Source organism: Euprymna scolopes, chromosome 19, assembly GCF_053919585.1.
Source record: "Euprymna scolopes isolate OS-2025 chromosome 19, ASM5391958v1, whole genome shotgun sequence".
NCBI classification, from domain to species: Eukaryota; Metazoa; Mollusca; class Cephalopoda; order Sepiida; family Sepiolidae; genus Euprymna; species Euprymna scolopes.
The window spans coordinates 18,840,457-18,863,659 of NC_136500.1; the positions used below are offsets into that span (position 1 = coordinate 18,840,457).

At 37.5% G+C, this 23,203-nt stretch overlaps 1 protein-coding gene across 2 annotated transcripts; it reads left to right on the top strand.

Annotated features, from left to right (window-relative positions):
- Positions 1 to 960: 960 nt before the first annotated feature.
- On the top strand, positions 961 to 22,990 carry LOC145240128 (uncharacterized). 2 transcript variants are annotated; one of them, XM_080103738.1, is made up of 2 exons: positions 961 to 1,021; positions 20,524 to 22,990. In XM_080103738.1, exons 1-2 carry the CDS (start codon positions 983 to 985, stop codon positions 22,501 to 22,503), a joined length of 2,019 nt encoding a protein of 672 aa, XP_079959864.1. In that variant the 5' UTR covers positions 961 to 982; the 3' UTR covers positions 22,504 to 22,990. The 2 variants fall into 2 exon arrangements, with proteins under 2 accessions (XP_079959864.1, XP_079959865.1); XM_080103739.1 differs by lacking the exon at positions 961 to 1,021 and adding an exon at positions 13,561 to 13,696.
- The last annotated feature ends 213 nt before the right edge of the window (positions 22,991 to 23,203 follow it).

Here is a 23,203-nt window from a genome sequence, read left to right on the forward strand (position 1 = left end):
GGTGAAAATTGAATAAAAAAAAAAAAATTTTAAATAGCTACTGTTTGTAGTTTAAAAAAAAAACGAACTTCTTAATATACTCAGTTATGGATATGCGAACGACTTCATGAAAGTTAACTAATTGGCATATTCGTTTGTACAACAAGCGTTAATTAATTATTAATGATTTCTTATTAGATGATTGGTTTCATTTGGACGATTAATTCTTTTTATGCATAGTTTCTACACTGAGCATTTAGGATGAAAACGTTCTAGCACTGATGAGCTGTGATACAGCGAAACAGTACTGTATGTGGATAACTATAATGCTCCCTTTTTTGGATTGAGCATATTGGGAAGTGATATATAAATTACCATTAGCGTATTAAGTGATGCTCTTTGTGTAAACAAATTGAGCTTAGGTATTTGGACAATGTCAAAACATGGTTAATGCACTGCCCGCATAGCAGCAGCCGAATAGCGCAACAGTTGGAAGCTCCAACTGTCGTTTGGGCGGTCGGGTATCGATCCTGGCTTGAGGTAGTTACGTTTTTTCTCTATCTGACATTGATATTAATAGCCTATTTTTTTTTATTTAAAAACTATTAAAACAAACTTTTTAATATACTCAGTCGTAGATATGCGAGCGATTACATGAAGGTTAACTAATTTTTATATTCCTTTGAAAAACTAGCGTTAATTAATTACTTATTCATTTTTTTAGAGTCTCTTCTTAGATGATTGGTTTCATTTCACTATTACAGTGAATTCTATTGATGCATAGTTTTTTTTACATTCTGCATAACTGTGTAGAATTTATGATGAAAACGTTTTTGCACACGGATCTTGTTGGTGCATGTGCGAAATGTTTCTACCAAACTCCTCTCTGAACATTTGGTCTACAGACTTGAAGCTTTATATATAAGGTATTTGGACCTGTAGCAAACTCTCGTTTTTTTCTTTTTCTTTTGTTTTATTTTTAGCCGGCAAAAATTGTTGCTAAATGGTAAAAATTGAAAACAAAACAGTTGACTTTGGCAGAGTAAGTCGAATAAAACATTTCTTCTGTTGTTACTTTTGCATATGCACAAAATTAAACATTCATAGTTCAAAAAAGACTTGGTCCCCATCAATTTTGGCAAATAACAAACAGGGTCCTGAACAGAAGCGTGTGCTCTATCCCAACCATCATCAATAGACCTGAGGTAATCTCATTAGCATTGGACAAAGCAAAACTCTTTGTCAAAAATTTTGCAATCAATTTACTCTATACGATCAAGGCCGCCAACCCCTTGTATTTCCTCCTGTGTCTGAAAACACGCTATGCGACACAAATATCTGTGCATGATATTGCCAACTTAATAAAAAAACTCGATTCAAGTAAAGCAACTGGCTCTGACGACATTCCGATTATAGTGCTCAAAAACTTCAACCAGAATTAGCTCCAATACTTACAAAGCTGTTAAAGCATTGTCTTAAGGAGAATTGCTTCCCAACACTTTGTAAAATATCATTAATCTGTTCCGTATTTAAAAATTCAGGTGATCGCTCATCTACACAATACAGACCAATCAGTCTACTTTTTTTTATTTTTTATTATATTTTCACCCCAAACAAGGCCTATTGAAACTTTGGTGTAGGGGGCTACTATCAGGGGAAACAACTATTGGGGTACTATGTAGGGATTTGGGCAGCAAGATGTCGGTTCACGTTACACTTGAACTTCTGCACATCAGTAACGTTGGGGAAGCAGGAACCTGGAATGGAGTTCCAAAGTCTAGCGGTTCTGGGGAAGAAACTATTGGAGTAGAAAGATCTTTTTACATCTAGAGATCTCTACTGTGTGGGGGTGGGTTTGGCTGCCAGTCGAGTTTATCAAGGGTGTTTGCGTCATAGGGGCACAAGAGCTTGCAGTTCGTCAGAGCATTCACCATTAAAATACTTTTAGAACAGGCAGAGTGATGCAACATTTCGTCGATGGGACAGAGGATGAAGCTTAGATGCCAGTTCAGGGCCTATTATATTGACGACTCTCTTTTGAACCTTGTCTAGGAGTGAGAGACTAGTAGCAGATGTACCAGCCCCAATATGACAGCAATACTCCCTACATGGGCGAATATTGGCCTTATAGAGCACTTTTTTAATAGCACAGCTGGGATAAGATCGGGTTCACATGCTTTTGAAGTGTCAAGGTTTTTTATGATAGCATGCACCTGAGCAGGGGTGATTTTTAGATTGTCTAGCATGGCGTCTGTCTGCAAAGTAAAGTCAGGTAGGAGGTGGTTGATAGGGTCCAGTGTGGAGTTGGAGGCAAACTAACTAGCAAGCATGTTAGCCTTCTCGGTTGCTGAGCAAACAACCGCATGATTGTTGGTTAGTGGAGAAATTGTTGATTGCCCATTATTTACTACACTGTTGTAGATTTTCCAGAAGTCACGCGTTCCTAATTTTTGTGCTTCGGTGTGTTTTTTAGTGGTTTCAGTAAATTCTCTCTTAGCTGTTGCTATTTCTTTCTTAACATTACTTCTAGCTTCTATATACTTCTGTCTGTTTGAACTGGACTTATGTCGGTTAAATCTGCAGTATGCATGCTGCCTTTGAGCAATGGCAGTTGTGCAAGTAGAAGTAAACCATTGGGGAGAGTAGGGTTTGCTATAAAATTTCTGCATGGGAACATGTGCTTCAATTGCCGTTTTTGAACCATTCAGTGGTTTCGTTTGCACACTGTCCAGCAGGAAGAGAAAAAATATTTCCCCATGGGATAAGATCTCTGATGGCTTCCCAGTCAACCTTTTTATAATATCTCGTTGTTTTGAGCAGTGGCTCTTCAGTTTTGTCTCTAGAGTTTAGGACGATTTCGATTATTATCACTGCATGATCAGCGTTCCCAAGTGGGCTGTCGGTATTTGTTATACAATCATCGGGAACTGTGGTCAGAAACAGATCTAGAAGCAATGCGTGTTGTTCATGCTGGTCTGGGAAATGGGTTGGAAACGTAACCATTTATGATAGGAAGTGAGATATTGAGAAGCTATGTGTTGTGCTGCCTGCTGCATCTGTGTAAGTAGAGAATCCAAGCCAGTTTTTGTGGTGGACATTAAAGTCACCAAATACATGTACTTGTGCGCTAGTGTCGAGGGAGAGTGCTGTGTCTATGCTGTCAAAGACTTTGTTTATTATGGTGCAGTCCTTGGTCGAGGGAGAGCAGTAGAGAAAATAAAAGTAACTAATGTTATGTTGCATGTTTAGTCTAAAGCACATAAAGGCTTGATCGTCCGATTCTAGGTTAGTTTCTCTAGTCAAGGGGAGGGTATTACAAATGTAGACTTTAAGTCCGTGCATATGTCTGTCAGAGTCCTTACGGCAGAGAGGGAGATATCCAGGCATGTTAAAGTAGTTAGAGGAGATGGAAGAGTGTAGGTTAGTCTCACTTAGTGCTAAGATATCCGGGGTATTTGTTAGGAGAAATGCTTCAACATCAGCTAAATTAGTTCTAAGCCCACAGATGTTTGTGAATGCAAGCCTCAAGGGAGGAGGCATGTTGGATTTGTTTGACCCTATGCCTGGTTTAAGCTTATTTTTTATTGTACTGTCATCATATTTTTTAAAGAGTTTCAGTTTAGGTAAGGGGGAGCTGAACAAGGGGTTATACAGAGTATCAGACATGCAACACAAGTAGCCCATCAGCTGACCTTTCATCCACTAGGATTGTGACCTCAGGAAAGCTCACCGGGGATGAGTGCAGGGTCCCTTTCTATGCATGACATGGCACTACAAACATCCCGATATACAACTGTGGATGGAGCAGCTGCTCTAAGCGCTACCAAAGAATTAGGGCACCTGTACTACCAGTCGGAAACAGTAGCCAGGAACTGTCAATACGGTACCCTCAACATATAAGAAGAAGGTCAACCCAATCTAATTGCAAAGGCATATGTGGTACTCAAGCACTCCCAAGTGTCCAGTTTTGAGGGGTGGGATGTGTCGGGAGTGGGGAAAACGGCGTTCATTGCCCTAGACAAGAAACAAGATCTACCACTATGTTTCTGTCGAATCACTGTGATAGCGTCTCTGCACCTAACTAATAGGCAAAGAAGGAGTATGGAAGCCGGGTGATAGACAGAGCCTATCTACTCCTTAAGCAGTTTGGGTTTGCAAACCGGTAATTTGTTTGAGTCACCAGCTCTAGGAAGGTTGTCATCCAAAACTGAAGAGGCCTCCCTTCCTTTTGGTTTAGTTTCAGAGTTTTCCTTCTCCTAGACGGATATCTGGGAAGATCTACTGGGTCCATCAGCATTGAGAGGGTTTGCTCCATGCCTAGGTCCTAATCCAGGTATTTCTGCAACCCCATATGGTTAGTTAATATTACTGACTTAGTTTGTAGAGATTATATATCTGCTGAATAGTGACACTCCTCAAAGTGATTAAGGAACATTGCTATTTCATTGTTATTGGATAAAGGGGGTAAGTAAAGCTCATGCAGTGTAAGCAAATATGTTTATAAGCAGGTTTGTTAGAAAGGAGTTAATGTGGTTTGAGATTTTTCCTTTATATTTTTTTATTTTATTTTATTTATATGTTAGCTTAGGTATAGGATAACGTTACAGTATGAGTAGGTATTAAGAATTGAGCTAAAAATTGTTGTTCCCAATCTCTGTATATTTTAGACGACAGGAGGGTTAAGATGTAAGTGCAATACAGTATGGGTAAGACTGGAGGTAAGTTTTGAGTCATGTGTAATTAAATTTTTTGTTTTTTTTTTTGTTTTTTTTTTATTACATTTTGACCCCAAACAAGGCACATTGCCACTGTGGTGTAGGGGGCTACAACTACTGGGGTACTATGTTGGGATTTTGGCAGCAAGATGTCAGTTCACGTTATACTTGAACTTCTGCATGTCAGTACAGTTGGGGAAGCAGGGACCTGGAATGGAATTCCAGAGTCTAGCGGTTCTGGGGAAGAAACTACTGAAGTAGAAAGATCTTCTACATCTATGGATCTCTACTGTGTGGGGGTGGGATTTAGCTGCCTGTCGGGTTTGTCGAGGGTGTCTACGTCATGGGGCACAAGTGCTTGCAGTTCGTCAGAGCATTCACCATTAAAATACTTGTAGAACAGGCAGAGGGATGCAACGTTTCGTCGATGGGACAGAGGCTGAAGCTTAGATGCCAGTTCAGGGCCTATCAGATTGGCGACTCTCTTTTGAACCTTGTCTATGAGCAAGAGACTAGTAGCAGATGCACCAGCCCAAATGTGACAACAATACTCCATACATGGGCGAATGGTGGCCTAATAGAGGTACAGGATACTTTCAGGTGTCAGTAGTTTTCTAGCACGGTAGAGAGAGCCTACCTTCTTTGCAGCGGCCCTGGTAATGTTTTCAATATTATTGTTCCAACTCATGTTTCCTATGAACGTTAGGCCAAGCAGTTTGAAAGATGTACTCTCAGAAAGGGAGTCACTGGCCATTGCTATTGGTGGCAGAGAAGGTTTCTTGTAATTATTGAAGGAAACCAGTTTAGTCTTGGCAGCATTGAATGTAACCATCCATTTTTGTCCCCATTCCACTACAGATTGGAGGTCATCCTCTAGTGTTTTTGCCATTTCTTTAGTTATGTGTTCATTTGTTTTCCTGTAATGCCTGTTATAGAGTGTGGTGTCATCAGCATATATACCCATCTCAGAGGCAGTTTTGTCGGGGAGGTCATTAATAAATATTAGGAACAATAGAGGTCCAAGGATAGACCCCTGAGGCACTTCCGCATTTATATCACACTGTTTAGATGTACAACCGAAGCAGTTTTCCAACATCCCGGAAAGCATGATTGATTAAGGCATTTGTTGTAGAGTTTGGAGAGAACTGGAGCTACTTCGGCTGAGCACTTTTTTATATAAATAAGTAAATAGATATATGAGCAAGCTTTCAGTAGATGCGAATAAGTAGAAGTTGTAGATATTAAGTGTGTTTCTACTATTGAAGGAAGATAATTTCAGCTTTCAATTAAGAATCATGGGGTATTTTGCATAACGAGGAGTATCGGTTCAGTTTCGTATTAATCATTGTAAAACTATCTAGGAGGAGACATAGTTATGTAATGCAGGTTGCTTTGCTTCTGAGTACATACTTTGGCTGTTAAGTACCTAACTGGATAGGAATGAACTCTAATGCAGGTATTAGAGGTAGAAATGTATAGATGTTTAGTGATGATTATTAAGCGGTCAGCATGTGAAGGTTAAGAGCTGGAAGTTAAAGATTCCACTAAAACGTGTATGCCATGTAGGAGTTTTAGTGGCAGCTTGGCGGGGGTAGAACAGATTGTTAGCTTTCAAGAGACGAAGGTTATTAATTTACAAATTACAGTAGATTTTCATTAGGATTTAGAGTTTCAAGTAAAGTTTGGTTTGGGGGAAATTAAAATTTTAATTTTTTTTATTAAGCATGCAAGTTAGACAAAGAGCCGCCTTGAAGGTAAAGTGTATATTGGAATTACATAGCTAGCTGTCAGGTGTTTTTTCAGTTATAAGAGAAACAATTAGAACATGGTGATTCGTATTCGTATTTCGTATTTATAGGCAATCATTAAGGTCAGGTACAAAGCATTGTATCTATTTGGAAAATAGCCCTAGTGACACAGCTAAGATAACTGCATATTTCAGTTACAAATATAGTGAAAGTTAAATATAAGCTATATTCAGTGGTTTGGTATAGATATCAAGGAGGCCACTTTATTAATACAAGCAAGCATATGGTAATTATAGATATTAAGTATATTACTTAAATAAAGTTCTTCTGACTTCTACAGTAGAAAAAATAAATCTTCGCTTCTGTTAAGTTCAGATATCTCTCTTGCCTAAGCTTTCCAATTTTTCTAGTCGAATTTTAAGAACTACACAAGAAGGCTCGTGAGGAAAAACAAAGAGATAAAGACAATATATGTGTATATAATAAAAATTAAAATACATTTATTATTAAAAATAATATAAAATAAATTTAAACTGAGCGTCATGTGTAAATTGCTAGAATCTGTGTTAAATAGAGAAATAGTCAACCACCTCAGCAAAACTAAAACCTCCTCAATGATATGCAAGATGGTTTCCATTCTGCTTTGTCTACAGCAGATGTGCTAACAGTTATATAGTTATAACAGTTATCTTATAGGATTAGCGAATCACTCGATGGAGGCTTCCTTTCTAGGGTAATTGCCCTTGACATATCAAAAGTCTTTGATAGGGTATGGCATAAAGGTCTACTCCACAAAATCTCCAGCTATGGTATAGCTGGAAACGTCTTTTCAATTACTAAATCATTTCTCTCTGATAGGTTCATAAAAGCAGTCGTTGATGGGCAGAAATCAGAAGCTCACAGTATTAATGCTGGAGTTCCTCAGGGGTCCATCCTTGATCCAACTCTCTTCCTGATCTATATCAATGATCTTCCAAATCACATCCTAAGATCATTTTTAGACATTTATGCTGGCAACACTTCCATCCATGGCAACACTTCAAAGGCCGTAAATGACCAAGTTCTCTCTGATTCTCTCTCCTCTGATCTTGATCATGTGGCGCAATGGGGAAAGAGGTGATTGGTTAATTTTTATGCATTTAAGACCAAGCTTCTATCTTTCCATCATCAACGCTCTGATCTCTGTCTAGCATCAACTGAAATAAATAGCTCTCGTCTTGGGGAGGCTCCATGTTTTAACAAACTTCTAGATCTGACATTTACTCCTGATCTGAGATGGAACATATACATCAAACCCGTTGCCAAGGGTGCTGGAAAATGGTGGGATCGTTCTACCACTCTAGAAGATATCTCACTGCTGGTGCAATTCTCTATTTGTATAAGAGCCAAGTACGTCCAAGGATGAAGTACTATTGCCACACCTGGGTAGGAGCTGCCTACAGATGAGACGTTGCAAGTTTGTCTCTGCTTTATTGTTATTTTCATGACAAGTGCTCGTCTGGACTCCAATCTATGATTTCTCCTCTCCTGACTTTCACAAAAAACACTCGGCTAGTTAAAACCACTAACAAAAATTTCCCCCACTCTTTATCTATGCCTAAACCTAAATATAGATCCCATAAACAAAGCTTCCTTCTTAGAAGTGCATGCCTGTGAAACTCTGTTCCATTTTCCTGCTTTCCAACTGAATATAGTTGCCTTCAAGTTCAATATAATTGCAATATAGTTGCCTTCAAGTCCAATATAATTGCAATATAGTTGCCTTCAAGTTCAATATAATTGCAATATAGTTGCCTTCAAGTCCAATATAATTGCAATATAGTTGCCTTCAAGTTCAATATAATTGCAATATAGTTGCCTTCAAGTCCAATATAATTGCAATATAGTTGCCTTCAAGTTCAATATAATTGCAATATAGTTGCCTTCAAGTCCAATATAATTGCAATATAGTTGCCTTCAAGTCCAATATAATTGCAATATAGTTGCCTTCAAGTCCAAAGTGAACAAATTCTTGATGAGCCATCCCTTGAAATAATCCAATATACCAAATTTTCACTATTAACGATGACTGTGTTCCCTTTGACCACTGTACACTCATTAACCCATATACTTGAGTGGCTTCCGGGCCTTGATAAATGATGACTCCTTTGTAAAAAAGAAAAAAGAATCACTTAAATTTTAACCTTTCATATCCATCTGTCAGTAAATCGGATGGTAGAGACGCTGGAGAGATAAATAATGACTCAGGCTGGAATGTCAAACATTCTGGTTTCAATTCTAGCTGATGATTCTCAAGTCATTTTTTAAATATTTTTTTAAATCATTTCCATATATTGGATAATAATCAATAGAGAATCGAATCTATAATAAGAAATAAGAAATTTGCATGAATTAAAATATAATATTTATGTGTATTTTACAACCGGGCAACACTGGGTAGCCTACTAGTATATATATAAAAGTGACCTTGTCTGTGTGTGTGTGTGTGTGCGTGTGTGTGTGTGTGTGTGTGTGTGTGTGTGTGTGTGATACGTCTCTACTAAATTCTTCTCTGAATGCTTAGTCTACAGAGTTGAAACTTGATATTTAGGATATTTGGACATTGCGAACACTTTCAATTTGGTCGTTAGCCTTTAAAAATAGATGTTAAGGGATGCAAATTGATATTGGCATGAGTAAATCGACTAACGTTTGAGCATGGGTACATATGCATTTTTAGCTTTTCTTTATCCATCTGACGATAGATAAGATAGTAACGATGACAGATAGAGAACTGAATGATTTGGTTTCAATTCCAGTTGATGGCACAAAGTATTTTTTTTTTGTTTTAAGTTTTGAAAGCATTACTATATATATTGGGTACAATTTTTTTTTTTTTTTACATAGGCATCACCACTTATCAAGGCCAAGAGGCCACTCGAGGATAAGGGTTAAAGAGTGTACAGTAGAAATTGGACAATATAGTAATCGTTAGTAATGGAAATTCAGTAAATTTGTTAACTTATTGTAATGTGCATCCAGGAGACAAGCGCCCGCGTGTTTGTGTGTTGTGTGGGTGCGTAAGAGAGACGGACGAAAAGGAAAGACTTACCTCGGGGCCGGCTCGGCGTCGCCGACCAAAAATAGAGAAAAAAAGATCAAGATGGCGGGCGCCATCTTTTGTAAAAGATGATATCTCGCAAAGTCACATGAATTCTCACAATATGCAAATTTAGCCGGCCTGCAACGGCCATAAAAACGGGTGATTGAAAGACATTGGGAGAGCGATGATTGACTTGGTCGGGAATCGTGTTGCTGTTGCTTCTCGTGCCGTGTGGGTGTGAGCATATCTTACCGTTGTTGGGACCGTTCTGAGTAACCGATTGTTGGGTCCGTTCTGAGTAACCGTTCGCATCCTTCTAGGTACCTGGCTAGTTGGATTCCATGCAGAACCGGTGTTTACTGGTTATTGAATTGCTTTACGTTGCTGCAACATTACACATCTACAGAGGGTGCAGTACTTTTAAAGGATTTTCCTTATACATCTACAGAGGCCACAGTAATTTTAAAGGACTTTCCTTACACATTTTCTACACTTATATGGAACGGCTCATCAAAAACTTGTTTACGTTAGACTTGAAGACAACCATATTGTAGTCAGCTGGAAAGCAGGAAAACGGAAGACAATTCCATAGGCATACAGTTCTAAGAAAGAAGCTTTGCTCATGGAATCTATGTTTAGGTTTAGGCATAGATAAAGAATGGGGAAAATTATTGATAGTGTTTTCTGCTAGACAGGTGTTTCTTGTAAAATTTTGGTGAGGGGGCGGATATGATAATCAATAGAGAATTTGCTCTAATATGAAATCTACATAAATTAAATATTATATTTAAGCATATTGCCAGGGCCGCTGCAAAGAAGGTAAGCTCTCTCTACCATGCTAGAAAACTACTAACACCCAAAAGTCTCCTGTACCTCTATAAGGCCAACATTCGCCCATGTATGGAGTATTGCTGTCACATTTGGGCTGGTGCATTTACTTGTCTCTCGCTCTTAGACAAGGTTCAAAAGAGAGTCGCCAATCTGATAGGCCCTGAACTGGCATCTAAGATTCAGCCTCTGTTCCATCGACGAAATGTTGTATCCCTCTGCCTGTTTTACAAGTATTTTAATGGTGAATGCTCTGGCGAACTGCAGACACTGTGCCCTCACGACGTAGACACCCGCAACAAACCCGACAGGCAGCTAAATCCCACCCCCACACAGTAGAGATCCCTAGATGTAAAAGATCTTTCTAGACTCTGGAATTCCATTCCAGGTCCCTGCTTCCTCAACTGTACTGACATGCAGAAGTTCAAGTGTAACGTGAACCGACATCTTCCTGCCAAAATCCCAACATAGTACCCCAGTAGTTGTTGCCCCTGATAGTAGCCCCCTACACCAAAGTGGCACTGTGCCTTGTTCAGGATGAAAATGTAATAAAAAAAAATAAATAAAAAATATTTTATGAACGGGCAATGCCGGGAGGTTTGCTAGCATAATGAAATAATTTGAAGTGTTCCACAACATTAATAAGTGCATAATATAATATGCCTAATAAAACGCCCCCCCCCCCCTAAAAAAAGAATGAAAAATTATCATTTGTTTATAAAACGTAAATTAAAAATGCCAAAATATAAGTTCACTTATTGTCTACATACACGAGTAAGGGATCGCAGGAACGTTTTCAGAAAAAAACAAGTGAAGCATGCAGGTCCCCCATGAGTACACAGTGAACGAGGCATAAAAAATGACCAAGTTCAGCATTTGCCCCCGCCCCATCATTTAGACCCCAAAGTCCCCAGGGGACGTCAAATCCTGGTGAAAATGAACAAACGGTGCAGTTTTTGGCCTAACATATGTAAATTTGAGTTCTGCACCATGCAAAAAAAGAAATGACTAAGTCCATCATTTGCCCCACCCTCCATTTAGCCCCAAAAGTCCCCAAGGCCTTAACATATTTAAATTTGAGTTCAGCACCATGCAAAATAGACATACACAGAAATTTTGGACAAATATGGTAAAATAGTCCCAAAAATGGAGGGTTTTTCTTAGCCCTAAAAGAGCCCCTGGGGCACACCCAAGAGTTATCGCAAAGTATAGACAAACAAAATTATATAGAAATCAGTTAGCAACAACTTTTCAGAAAGTTTTATAAAAATCCAAGGCATCGATTTTTTTTAATAAGCACAAAAGTGTCAATTTTAGCCATTTTAACCCGAAAAGCACCACTAGAGGGTAGGAGGCAACCAGAGTTTCCCGGAAAATCTGTTCTGTTACTATTTTACTCATACCATGTTTAATGTTTGTGCAAAATATCCAAAAATTCCAAGTGAGAAAAGTGCGGACAAACGAACGGACAAGGGTGAATTTACAGGTCCACCCTCCTTTTGTCGGGGGGGGACCAAAAAAATTAATTACCTGCCCATTTCCACGAAAATTTGCAGTTTATTTACCATGACAACCATTTCTGCCTTAATTTCCACCCATAACTCTCACTCTCTCTTTTAATTATTGATGAATATGATAATCATACATATGGCAACATTCACAGGGAACATGAGTGGGAACAGATACATCGAGGGCATTGCCAAGGCTGCTACAAGAATGGTGGGCTCTCTCTATCATGCTAGAAAGTTATTTACGCCTGAAAGAATTCTCTACATTCGCCCATGTATGGAGTATTGTTGTCATATTTAGGCTGGTGCATTCGCTACTAGTCTCTCACTCCTGGACAGAGTTCCAAAGAGAGTCGCCAACCTGATAGGACCCGATCTGTCAGCAAGGCTTCAGCCTTTGCCCCATCGACGAAATGTTACATCCCTCTGCCTGTTCTACAAATATTTTAATGGTATATGCTCCGACGAGCTACAAGCCCTTTGAACTCCCTCGACATAAATGCCCCCGACAAACCCGACAGTAGAGATTCACAGATGCCAGAAAGCCTTCTACTCTAAGTTTCTTCCTCAGAAATGCTTGACTTTGGAATTCCCTTCTGGGTCCCCGTTTCCCCGACTGTACTGACATGCAAAAGTTCAAATATAATGTAAACAGACATCTTGCTGCTGAACTCCCTACATAGTATCCCTGCAATTATGTCCCAGATAGTAGCCCACTACATCAAAGTGGCACCGTACCTTGTTGGGCGTGAAAATGCAATAAATAAAAAATAAATAAATAAAAAAAAATAAAGGTAAAAAAAAAAGGGGGGGTGAGAAGTTGAACTTGACTTACATTAAAATAACAATCACTCACATAAAATAACTAGTATTAGTGTTCATATATATAAAAGTGAGAATGCGTGTGTGAGAGGACACTTCTCAACCTATATACTCATCAAATGTTTGATCTACAGGCTTGAAATTTAGTAAATAGGGGATTCAGATATGTAAAAAAATTTTAATCGGTTTTCATCCGGAAAAAAGAGCTGCTAAAGTGTCAACATGAAAAAATTGGTACTGGGGGGGGGTCTTTAGGTTTTTACCTGTTTATCAAATGTTTCACGGGGTTTGAAAACACTTTTTTTAAATCGTGGCAAGCTGGTTTAATGGTTATCGTATTTGACTCACTTTTGGTTTCAATCTCAGTTCGAGTATTTTTTTACTTACAAGTGAACTGTTTAGAAAAAAACAATACATGCCTCAGTTTCTTTCCGTTTTTTTTTTTTTACTTCATTTTTTAAACGAATTTAACGCACGAGTTATAATATAGCGATCACTAAAAGATGATTATCGTTGCCATCCGTTTTCCCGATATCTTTCTAGTTAGAATTATTTCAAGCAATTCATCAGATACATATGGGGGGGAAATTACGTGAAGCTTGGCATAATACTTATGTGCCGAATATTAAGTCTTTATTATGTTGATCTTATATTTTTGTTTCTGGGGCATTTGCGTCACGAAGCACCTTTTTTAGTTGAACAAACATTTTATTACATTGGCCAATCTGAGCACTGACAAAAACTTTCAATAAGCTTTACCATTCTCGCTTACCGTTTCAAAACTGAGTCTCATGACTTTCCCCTCGCCAAATCACGTGTTATTTCCCACCTTCCACCCCCACGTTTTTAATTTTGTTCTGTTTCTTCTAATAAAGTTTCTGCTTTGATTTTTTTTTTTTTAATCATCACACGGCTATTATAAAGGCTGAGCTTATGAAGAGCGCGATTCTTTTTCGTTCTTCTCAAACTACCAAAAAACAATATATATAAAGAAGTAACTTTACAAAGACAATGGTAAGTTGGTTGTTCATCTCAAAATTTCCTTTTTTATGGGCGTGATTCACTCGAAATAAAACCCCAAATTTATCGGTTTAATAGTTTAATTGCAAGAAAAAGTAGTTTTTATTTTTACACCAAAAAATATTGGCGGAAATTTGGTGCTAATGCAGAGTGATCTGCGCTATTTTTTAAATCGTATTTCCAAGTTTAATTAAAGTTTTGTTTTTTTATTCAATTGTAAGGTTAAAGTACAGAATAGGTACAAAACACCCTCCCCATGTTAAGAATGGCTTTTTAAATGTTATTTCAGCATGGATCACTTTCTGCATGAGTACCGAAATTTTAAATGCTCCGTGAATTAAAATTATTCCTTATTCCTTAAGGTTAGTGTTTTAGTTAATTTTTTTTTCTACAGAAAAAACACCCGTCTAGCTGAAACCACTGTCAAAAATTTCCCCCACTCTTTATCTGTGCCTAAATCAAAACGTAGATTCCATGAACAAAGCTTCTTTCTTAGAAGTGCACGCCTGTGGAACTCTCTTCCGTTTGCCTGTTTCCCACCTGACTTCAAGTCCAACATAAACAAATTCCCCTTAAGACACTTTATCAAATCTCCATTCCTAACGATTACTGCGATATTATCCCATTGATTACTGTACACGCAATAACTCTCATCCCCGAGTGGTTTCCGGGCCTTGATAAGTGGGGACTATCATGTAAAAAAAAATAAAATAAAATTGAATTAAAACTCTCCCCAAGTGTACTTATGCAGAATATGGATCGTACTGAAATAAGTTTTTTTTTTTTTTTTTTTTTTTTTTTTTTTTTTTTTTTTTTTTTTTTAGAAACTCATTCTAAACGTGGGAAGGGGAAAGGCATTTTGTACTTTCACCCAATAATTTAAACTTACTGCAAAACTTGGATTCAACTTAAATTCTAACAAAAATAACAGCCCGTATTGTGTGTGTATATATATATATATATATATATATATATATATGGTAGATTTTGGCGAGATATTACAATTTTGGATTTTTGGTTAACTTTCCATGCTGTTAATGTTCAAGCCATATGCTTTAAATAATCCGACCCGTTCCGTCAGCAACCAAAACATCAAAAAAATGAAAACGGACTAAGTTAAATTCAGTTTTTATGGTATCTTAATTGTTTACGTGAAAATAGATTAATTCACAAGGGCTTCTCAGTGAGAAGCCTTCTCACCATATTAAAAATGACTTTCTAAAATTTCTGCATGGTTTATAAACTGCACAAGTAAAGAAAAATGAATAAATTCTTAGTTGACGTCGTATACAAACAATTAAGGTACTTCTGCACTTTTGTTACCGTGCTGAAATAACGTTATTCTGAAAGTCACTCTTAACATGGGGTGTTTTGTAATTCTGTGCTTCCTAACAATTTAATAAAGAGGTCGTGAAACTTGAATTTAACCCAGAAAAATTATTTAAAAATAGCGCGGTAAAAAAGTATATAAGCACCAAAATTAAAACTTAGAACAAACGCATTAAAACTAAATTCTCTAACGACCTTTCTAACTTGTGGAAGCTTAGACTTTAATTTTTTTTTTTTTTTTTTTTTCGGTTCTTAATATCAACAATCCTCGACATGACTGAAATGTTATACAGATTTGCTGTGCAAAAAATACTTAAACTTTTAGTGAGTTTAAGGTTTTCCTTGTGCAGAATACGGACCGTGCTATTTTTAGATAGAACTTCCAAATTAAATTAACCTTTCATATCTGTACTTCTGCACTTATCGACCCGTGCATCTTCACGGAAATTCTCTGGTGTGCCCGGCCGCTAACGGGAATAACCGGAAACTGCTGATTTCATTTATAGGAACGCTTAGGCCAATCTCAGCAGTAGAAACGCTGAACCAATGAGAAAATGATATTTTGGGGGTTTTAGACAATAAGAATGCAAGCAGACCCCCTTTTTTCTGTCAAGAATTAAATATAATTGAAATTTCGGCACTCCTGCATAAGTGACATATTAGCAACAGGCTGGTTATCGACCTGTTCTTCGAATGAGAAATGACATCTAGTGGCCATTATATGAACCTCAAATATAAAGTGTTTACGATAACGCAACAATATATGAATCGAAACGTTTATTGAATAAAAAAAATGTATCAAAATATGTATTAATTTCTTTTCAATATGTGATTTTAATGTAGCAATACATGGTTTTTGTTCAATGTAGCAAAACAGAATTTGAAAAACATGAAACGGAGGTTTAAGAATATATATATATTATTTTTTTTTTATAGAAAGATTGTATAAAAATGTAGCAATTTTAGTTTGCACGCTCTTTTAGAAAAGGAAGTTACCGACCTGTTCTTTGGCTGACAAGTGACATCTGTCGGTGGTTCTTGAATCGAAAATACACAATTCACCTCATGTCACTTGCATGCAGAAGTGCCGAAATTTCTGCCCCCACTCCTCAAAAAAATATACAAATAAGAGTCAAGTTCCATAATCAAAATGGAAGATTGTCACAAATCTAATCTGCACTGGATAGATTGCTGCCGGAGGATGTGCTTGCATATTGTCAGAAATACAAATAGGAATTGACATGCAGGATCTGCGGGATGAAGAGCCACATAAGGAAACCTCTGTCGGTGAGCGCTGGCTTTGCATGGAGGTGGGTGCGCTGATGCAGACAGTGGGCCTCCTTGCGTCACGTAACGTTTTGCGACAAATCAAAGCTGGAAATCCCTACTATAATGAATAGTTTACGTATGGATCTACGACATGGCCACCATGAAAAATCTGTTGGGAATTTGGGATACGTTCCAACTATCCTGTGAAAGACTGGAGGAATTTCAGTAAATAAGTTTCTCTGTAAATATTCAGATACGTTACAACCGAACACCGACCACTCTAATTTGTTTTTAGAGGTAGTCAAGGTCGCTGACAACGAATCTGATAATCGAACCCGGGGCAAATTTACCGTTTGCATGGTATTAACCCCCTGAACCCACGAACTACTTTTACAGATTCCGTTTACGCTACGCCGAGCGCGCAGTAACGACGGTTGTTGAATGTGCCTTTACGTAGCAAACTGCCTTTTCACATGGCGTTATCCGATCGTTAGTTAAGTTCAGAATAGTTAAGTCGATAACGCCTAAATTCACAATAACTCTTATCAAATGCTGTATAAATAATTCTCTGGTCAAATTTGAACATAACCACATTATTTCTACAAATCTAAATCTGTAAATTCTCGAATTGATTTTGGTGCTAATGCAGAGTGATCCGCGCTTTTTTTTTTTTTTAAATCGTATTTCCACGTTTAATTTAATTTTTTTATTCAATTGTAAGGTTAAAGTACATAGTAAATACAAAACACCCTCCCCATGTTAAGAATGGCTTTTTAAATAACGTTATTCACGTCCGGATCACTTTCTGCACTAGTACCTAAAAATGAATTTTTACTTGATTAAATATTTCGAAATAAGAAAGGATTTTTTATTTAATTTTTTGAAATGTTAAATATTAAAAAAAATGACCGTTGTAGTAGAAAGTCCACTGATATCGACCTGCTGCTACGAATTCGGAATTTAATCGCTTTCACATTGGTTCAGTGCTTTTACTGCTGAGATTGGCCTAAGCGTTCCTATCAATGAAATCGGCAGTTTCCGATTATTCCCGTCAGCGGCATGTGAGCGAGAAAAGGCGAAAGTAGTCTTGGGAGATGTCTCCTACAGGAGAATCTGTTAATGATAAAGATTATGCATTAAAATTCAGTTCCGGTTGCCGTGTCGCGGACGGGAAGACGGTATCTATGCAGAAACTGCCTCTTCTGATAATTTTCGTCACGGATAACGTCTTACGGTGATACACGCGAAGTATTATAATTCGCTATAAACAAGGTTTTCACTAATCTGTATTTTCACCTAATGTTACATTGACAGTCTTCTTGTCTGAAGTAACAACCGAAAATGTATTTCGGTATCTAATTTTTATAACCAAAATTCGGTACTAGTGCACTGCACTTATTGATCCGTGCTGAAATAACGTTATTTTAACAGCCATTTTTAACATGGGGAGGGTGTTTTGTACCTATTCTGTACAATTGAATAAAAAAAAAACTTTAATTAAACGCGACGATTTAAAAAAAAAAAAAAAAATAGCGCAGATCAGTAAGTACATTAGCACCCAAAATTCAAAAATTTTGAACTTCTATAGTAACTCTTTATGAAGTGTTAGTTTTCTAAATTTAAATGTGCGACTTCTACAGAATTTAAACCAAACTGTTTTTAACAGTAAACTAAGTTTTAGGTTTAATTCGGAAAAAGTCGGTTATGTTTTGTAAAGGGCAAAATTTTTTCTCTAAAACACCCAAATCAAACCTCAAATGTTTGAGGATATACAGAATTCGAATACTTTTTCAAACTTACTGGACTCTGCATTAAATAATCTGGAAGATTTTATGCCGTAAAAAAAATAAACCAAATTCTGCAGAAATACCAATAATTCCTAATGTGTTCATATTTAAATTTGTATTAAGCTGATTTAAAGAATTCCGGTTCAAGACTATTAAACTCTTTATCCTTTGTTTTAGTCATAGTTTGTATGGTGAATATACAGAATAGTTAGTCCCGCCATTTTAATGGCCTTTTACGTTTAGAAGAAAAGTACAGAATAATTAAGTCGAATACTTGTCGACAACGGATAAAAGGTTTTGGTACTTATGCACTTGACCCGTGCGCTGAAATGTTTAGAAAGCCATTCTTAACATGAGGACAGTGTTTTGTAACTTATGTACTGTCACCTTACAGTTTAAAGATATCGGAAAACTTGATCTGAAGTGTGTAGTGGGCTATGTGACATTTGCCTTAAGGTCGCACGTTAAAAGGGTCATCCACAGCCTGATTTTGGTACATTTTACAGCCATAAATTGTATTTCAATCAGTCATTTGTTTTTTCCTAGTTTTGCATATGAATTACAAAATATATTTCCCCAAACCCGCTGACTTTGAAGGGAAGACTAAAACGTGCTATGGTTTCAAATCATCTGAAATAAAAAAAAAAAAAAAAGCAAGAGGAGACTTGATTCAAAATATTACTCCTGTTACATCTCTTTAGTTTTCATACATGAAGTAAAATTTCAGTGTTCAGTGTATTTGATACTGTAGATATTCATAATCGTACCCCATTTCTAAAAGAGGGCAGATCTAGCATGAGAAATATTTGCAATTAATTCTGCTCTTGCTGTTATTTTAGATCATTTGAAATCATAAGTTTTAGTCTCCCCTCTATCAAGGTTAGTTTTTGGGAAATATTAGTTTGAAATGTCTTATCGATATGCTAAAAACAATGACCGAGATTTTCGCTAAACTATGGCAATTAGTGGGAAGGCTTTTCGGTACTTTGGCAATTTACACGCTGAAATAACGGTTAGAAAGCTACTTTACATAAGGGTCTTAACTCTTCAGTACGAGCACCTACTAATTTACTAAACAAGGCACCATAAAAGTAATTAAAATTATACTTAAAAAATAAAATAGCACGGTCCATAAACTACGCAAGAACCATTTTTTAATATAATTTTAAACTTAAATTTTTAAATGAAGACACAAGCTGAAATACAATCCAGCAAGTTTCAAGAATCACCACTGATGTTAGTTAGGATCTTATTGTGTAGATAATTAAAATTTAAAGTTTTTTTTTTTTTTTTGTGCTAGTGCACTTACTGATCCGCGCTATTTTTTAAATCGTATTTCCAAGTTTAATTAAAGTTTTGATGTTTTTATTCAATTGTAAGGTTAAGAGTACTTATGCAGAGAGTGATCCGTGCTGAAATAATAACGTTATTTAAAAAGCCATTCTTAACATGGGGAGGGTGTTTTGTACCTATTCTGTGCTTTAACCTTACAATTGAATAAAAAGGCAAAACTTTAAACGTGGAAATACGATTTAAAAAAGTGCGGATCACTCTCTGCATTAGCTCCGGTTAAAATATATAATAGGTACAAAAACACCCTCCCCATGTTAAGAATGGCTTTTTAAATAACGTTATTTCAGCACGGATCAATAAGTGCACTAGTACCTTTTCTTTATTGTTATCGTGTTAATGAGACGCTATTTTTCTCTCCCGCTGAAAATACGGTACGTTATGTTACGGTACTTCTATAAAAAGTTGAATCGTTTTTACCCTACCGTAAGTTGTAAATTTAGTAGCAGCTAGGCTGGTTCAAATTCTGTAGAAGCAATGTTACTTTTTAGAAGTATTTCAGGATGTTTATTGAAGGACGAAAAATGTATAAAAGGTTGGTCAATTAGGTTTTCATACAAAACGCCAAAATTTGAGATCTCTGTTCGCATTGTATTTAAACTTCTGCAGGTCAATGCAGTCAGATAAGCAGATAACAAAGGGAATTCTACAGTCTAGCAGTCAGAGCGAAGAAACTATTGGAGTAGGTTTTCCGTCATCTAGAGACCTTAGCAGTAAAGGGGTGAGATTTTGTTGCTTGTTGGATTCGTCGGGAAGCATGCACGTCGAGGAGGCACAAGTGTTAGGAGTTCTTTAAATTCCATTGAAGTACTGGTAAAACAGGCATAGGTATGCAGCGATGGGACAGAGGTTGGAGTTTGGTCGACAATGCGAAACCTATTAGATTTGAACAGCTTTTTTTAGCCCTAAGAGTGAGACTAGTGGTAGATGCACCAACCTAGATGTGGCAAGAATGCTGCATGCAGGGGTGACTTGTGCTTTTTAAAGATATAGGATGACCCAAGTATGGCAACATTGTTCCATGCACGGACAGAGTTGGGGGGGGACAACTTTTGCTTTATTTAAAGGTATTTTTATTTTTTGCAGGAATTGAACGCGCCTATACAACACACTTGCTACGATTTTGCTACCAATCGTTACGGTGATGGCATGTTGTCTCTCTACAAACAAGGCGAGATGTGCGATGTCGAACTTCTGGTACACGGAGAGAGCATCAAGGCCCACAAGATAATCCTCTGCTCGGCCAGCAACTTTTTCCGTGTTATGTTTGAAAGCAAGTTTCGCGAAAGTGAGTCGAACCGTGTCGATCTTTCGGCTACCTTCACTGATGTCAGTAACCTGCGTGCTGTCCTTGATTATATCTACAAAGGTGAGATCTTTCTGACGCACCGCAGCGTTGTTGAGGTGCTCGATGTTTCGGTCCAGTTCCTCTTACACGACCTGAAGGTTTATTGTGCCCAATTCTTATTTGAAATGTTACAGCCCCAAACAGCCCTTTTCACTCTGTATATCGCTCGACTCTACGATCTGCGCGAGCTGGAAGAAATCTCGCAAGCGGTCACCTACAGCACATTCTGTAGGCGGCTGATCTTCAGCAAGGAGCTGGTTTCTGTCTCTGCAATGTTTTTGGCTTCGATGCTGCACGATTCTTCGCTAAATATCAACGCAATCGACCGCGTCGAGCTCGTTCTGCATTGGTTAAGTTTCGATGTGGAGAACCGACAACAAAACGCTGAAGAACTGATCAAGAATTTACTTCAACGAAATCCGCTTCCGATAAATGCATGTACGAAAATCTGCGACACTTTCTCCGAATACGACTCCGAATTTCGTGATCTATTAAAATCAGAGTTTCTAAAACCGTTACAGGATCAGCAGTGTCATCTAGAAGCAAAGCGCTTGCCTTCTTCAGGAAGTCACAATTCTGAATTGTCGTGGTGCGTTGCGCTGCAAGAGGAAGATTACGATTCTGTGGCGTTTTATTGCATGCGAAACAAGGCTTGGTTCTCATGTCCGTTAAATTGTGAAGACCTCACGATTATTGGGTTTGTTTTCCCCAACCAATTAGCTGCTCGAATGCACAAAACACAGGTGTACTTGGTTGACTTGACAACTGGTGTCAGTAAATCAGTTGCCAATATCACCCGTATGTTGCCGCGACGTAATACAATCGGTGAAAACACATTCGACTTTTTCTGTGATAGCGGCTCCCTGTACGCAATAATTACAGTATTTTCCGAACCAATCCGCAAACCCGTCTTCAAAGTCTATCACTATGAGCCGACGAGAGAAACTTGGACGTTTTGCATGGACGTTCACTACGAATATTTTGGCGACAACATGGCCACTGGAGATCAGGCCAGCGTCTCTCTGAAAATGTGCACCGGACAATTTTCGGATCATTACCTGAAGGTTACAGTTTCTACGAAGCGGCGTATCGAAACATCCTCTGCGAAAACTGGCGTCCATGAGTACCGTTTTGTAGTAATGAAGAACTTCCACGTCATCAAGGTTGACCCCTGTCTCAAAACTTACAAATCTTGCGGAGTTCGCTGGCACGATCCGGTTTCTCTAGATCAACTACCGACGCTAATTTTGTCCGACCGGATATGCTTCTTGAGACTGGATCACGAGCTTCTTGCTGAAAAATTAAGAATGTCGTTCCTCGCCCAGGAAGAATGTTATGTGGACGCCATGTGCCTAGATCTGTCCAGTCAAATCTGGGAAAAGGTGACCATTGGTGTCCCCTCGCCAAACGTGACACCCCTGCCAATGACAATAGATAACGAGACTTTCTATAAAGTCGGTGTTTCTCATCTTTTTAATAGGTTATTTGTTGGGATACACACGGCCCCACATGTCTATCAGCTGGCCGTGTACGACTTCGAGAATTTCAGTGCTACCCTCCTACCACCCACTTCATTACCGTCCGTAAATAACATCTCCTTCTCAACTCTAGCTCTACCAAAAATGGAGCACAACTGGATGACAGACGCTTCCAAATCTTTAGACACGGAATCGTTCTGTTTTTCTGGGTGTTTATTAAAAAACGATATTTTAATTTAGAAGAGGCTTTTTTTTTTACATTTAAATTGACTTTAATTTTTACCTTTACTTGGTTTGGTGATTTTTTTTTTTTTTTTTTTTTTTTTTTTTTAATTTTTTTTTCTGTCGGATTTTTTATATGTAAGTTCAACTACCTCGCACCGTTTCAGGCTTGTTTTTTGCCCCCTTTTTATGTCCCTCGATTTTTATGTTGACAGAAAACCGTTTCTATCATGCAGTTTTTTGCATGTTTTACAAATCCTCTTTACAACCAAATGTATCATTTTTAACTTTTCTTTCATAAGTGTATTTAGAAGACAATTTTGGAAGTAAAAAAAAACAAAAAAACTGGACATTTGATCATCCAAATATTAAAGTGTAAGTTTAAAATTTTAATCGCTTTCGCCTTGAAAGGGTGAAAATAATTTTCCAGATTTATAGCTACACGTCTGTATATTGTCTCTTCCATGTCTTCCTTGAATAAAAAACACATTGGTATTTTTTTCGATGTACCAAGAAGAAATTTAACATTAATTCAGCTGCCTTTGTTATCGTCTTTTTTGTTGTTGAAAGTTGCTTAATTTTTATTACTATGTAGATTATGCTTTTGTCACATTTTAACAGGCAAAAGTTATAGCCCGTTGACCGAGTAATTTGTGGCTAATCAATGCTTGAAAATGGTTTGATTTGTGCTTTTTGCATTAAATACTAATCACTGCAG

Bases quoted from the DNA above. Each gene is read 5' to 3' on its own strand.
- LOC145240128 (XM_080103738.1), top strand. From the start codon at position 983: ATGGTAAAAATTGAAAACAAAACAGTTGACTTTGGCAGA. The intron at 1,022-20,523 runs GTAAGTCGAATA...TATTTTTTGCAG, and splicing joins AAACAGTTGACTTTGGCAGA to GAATTGAACGCGCCTATACA.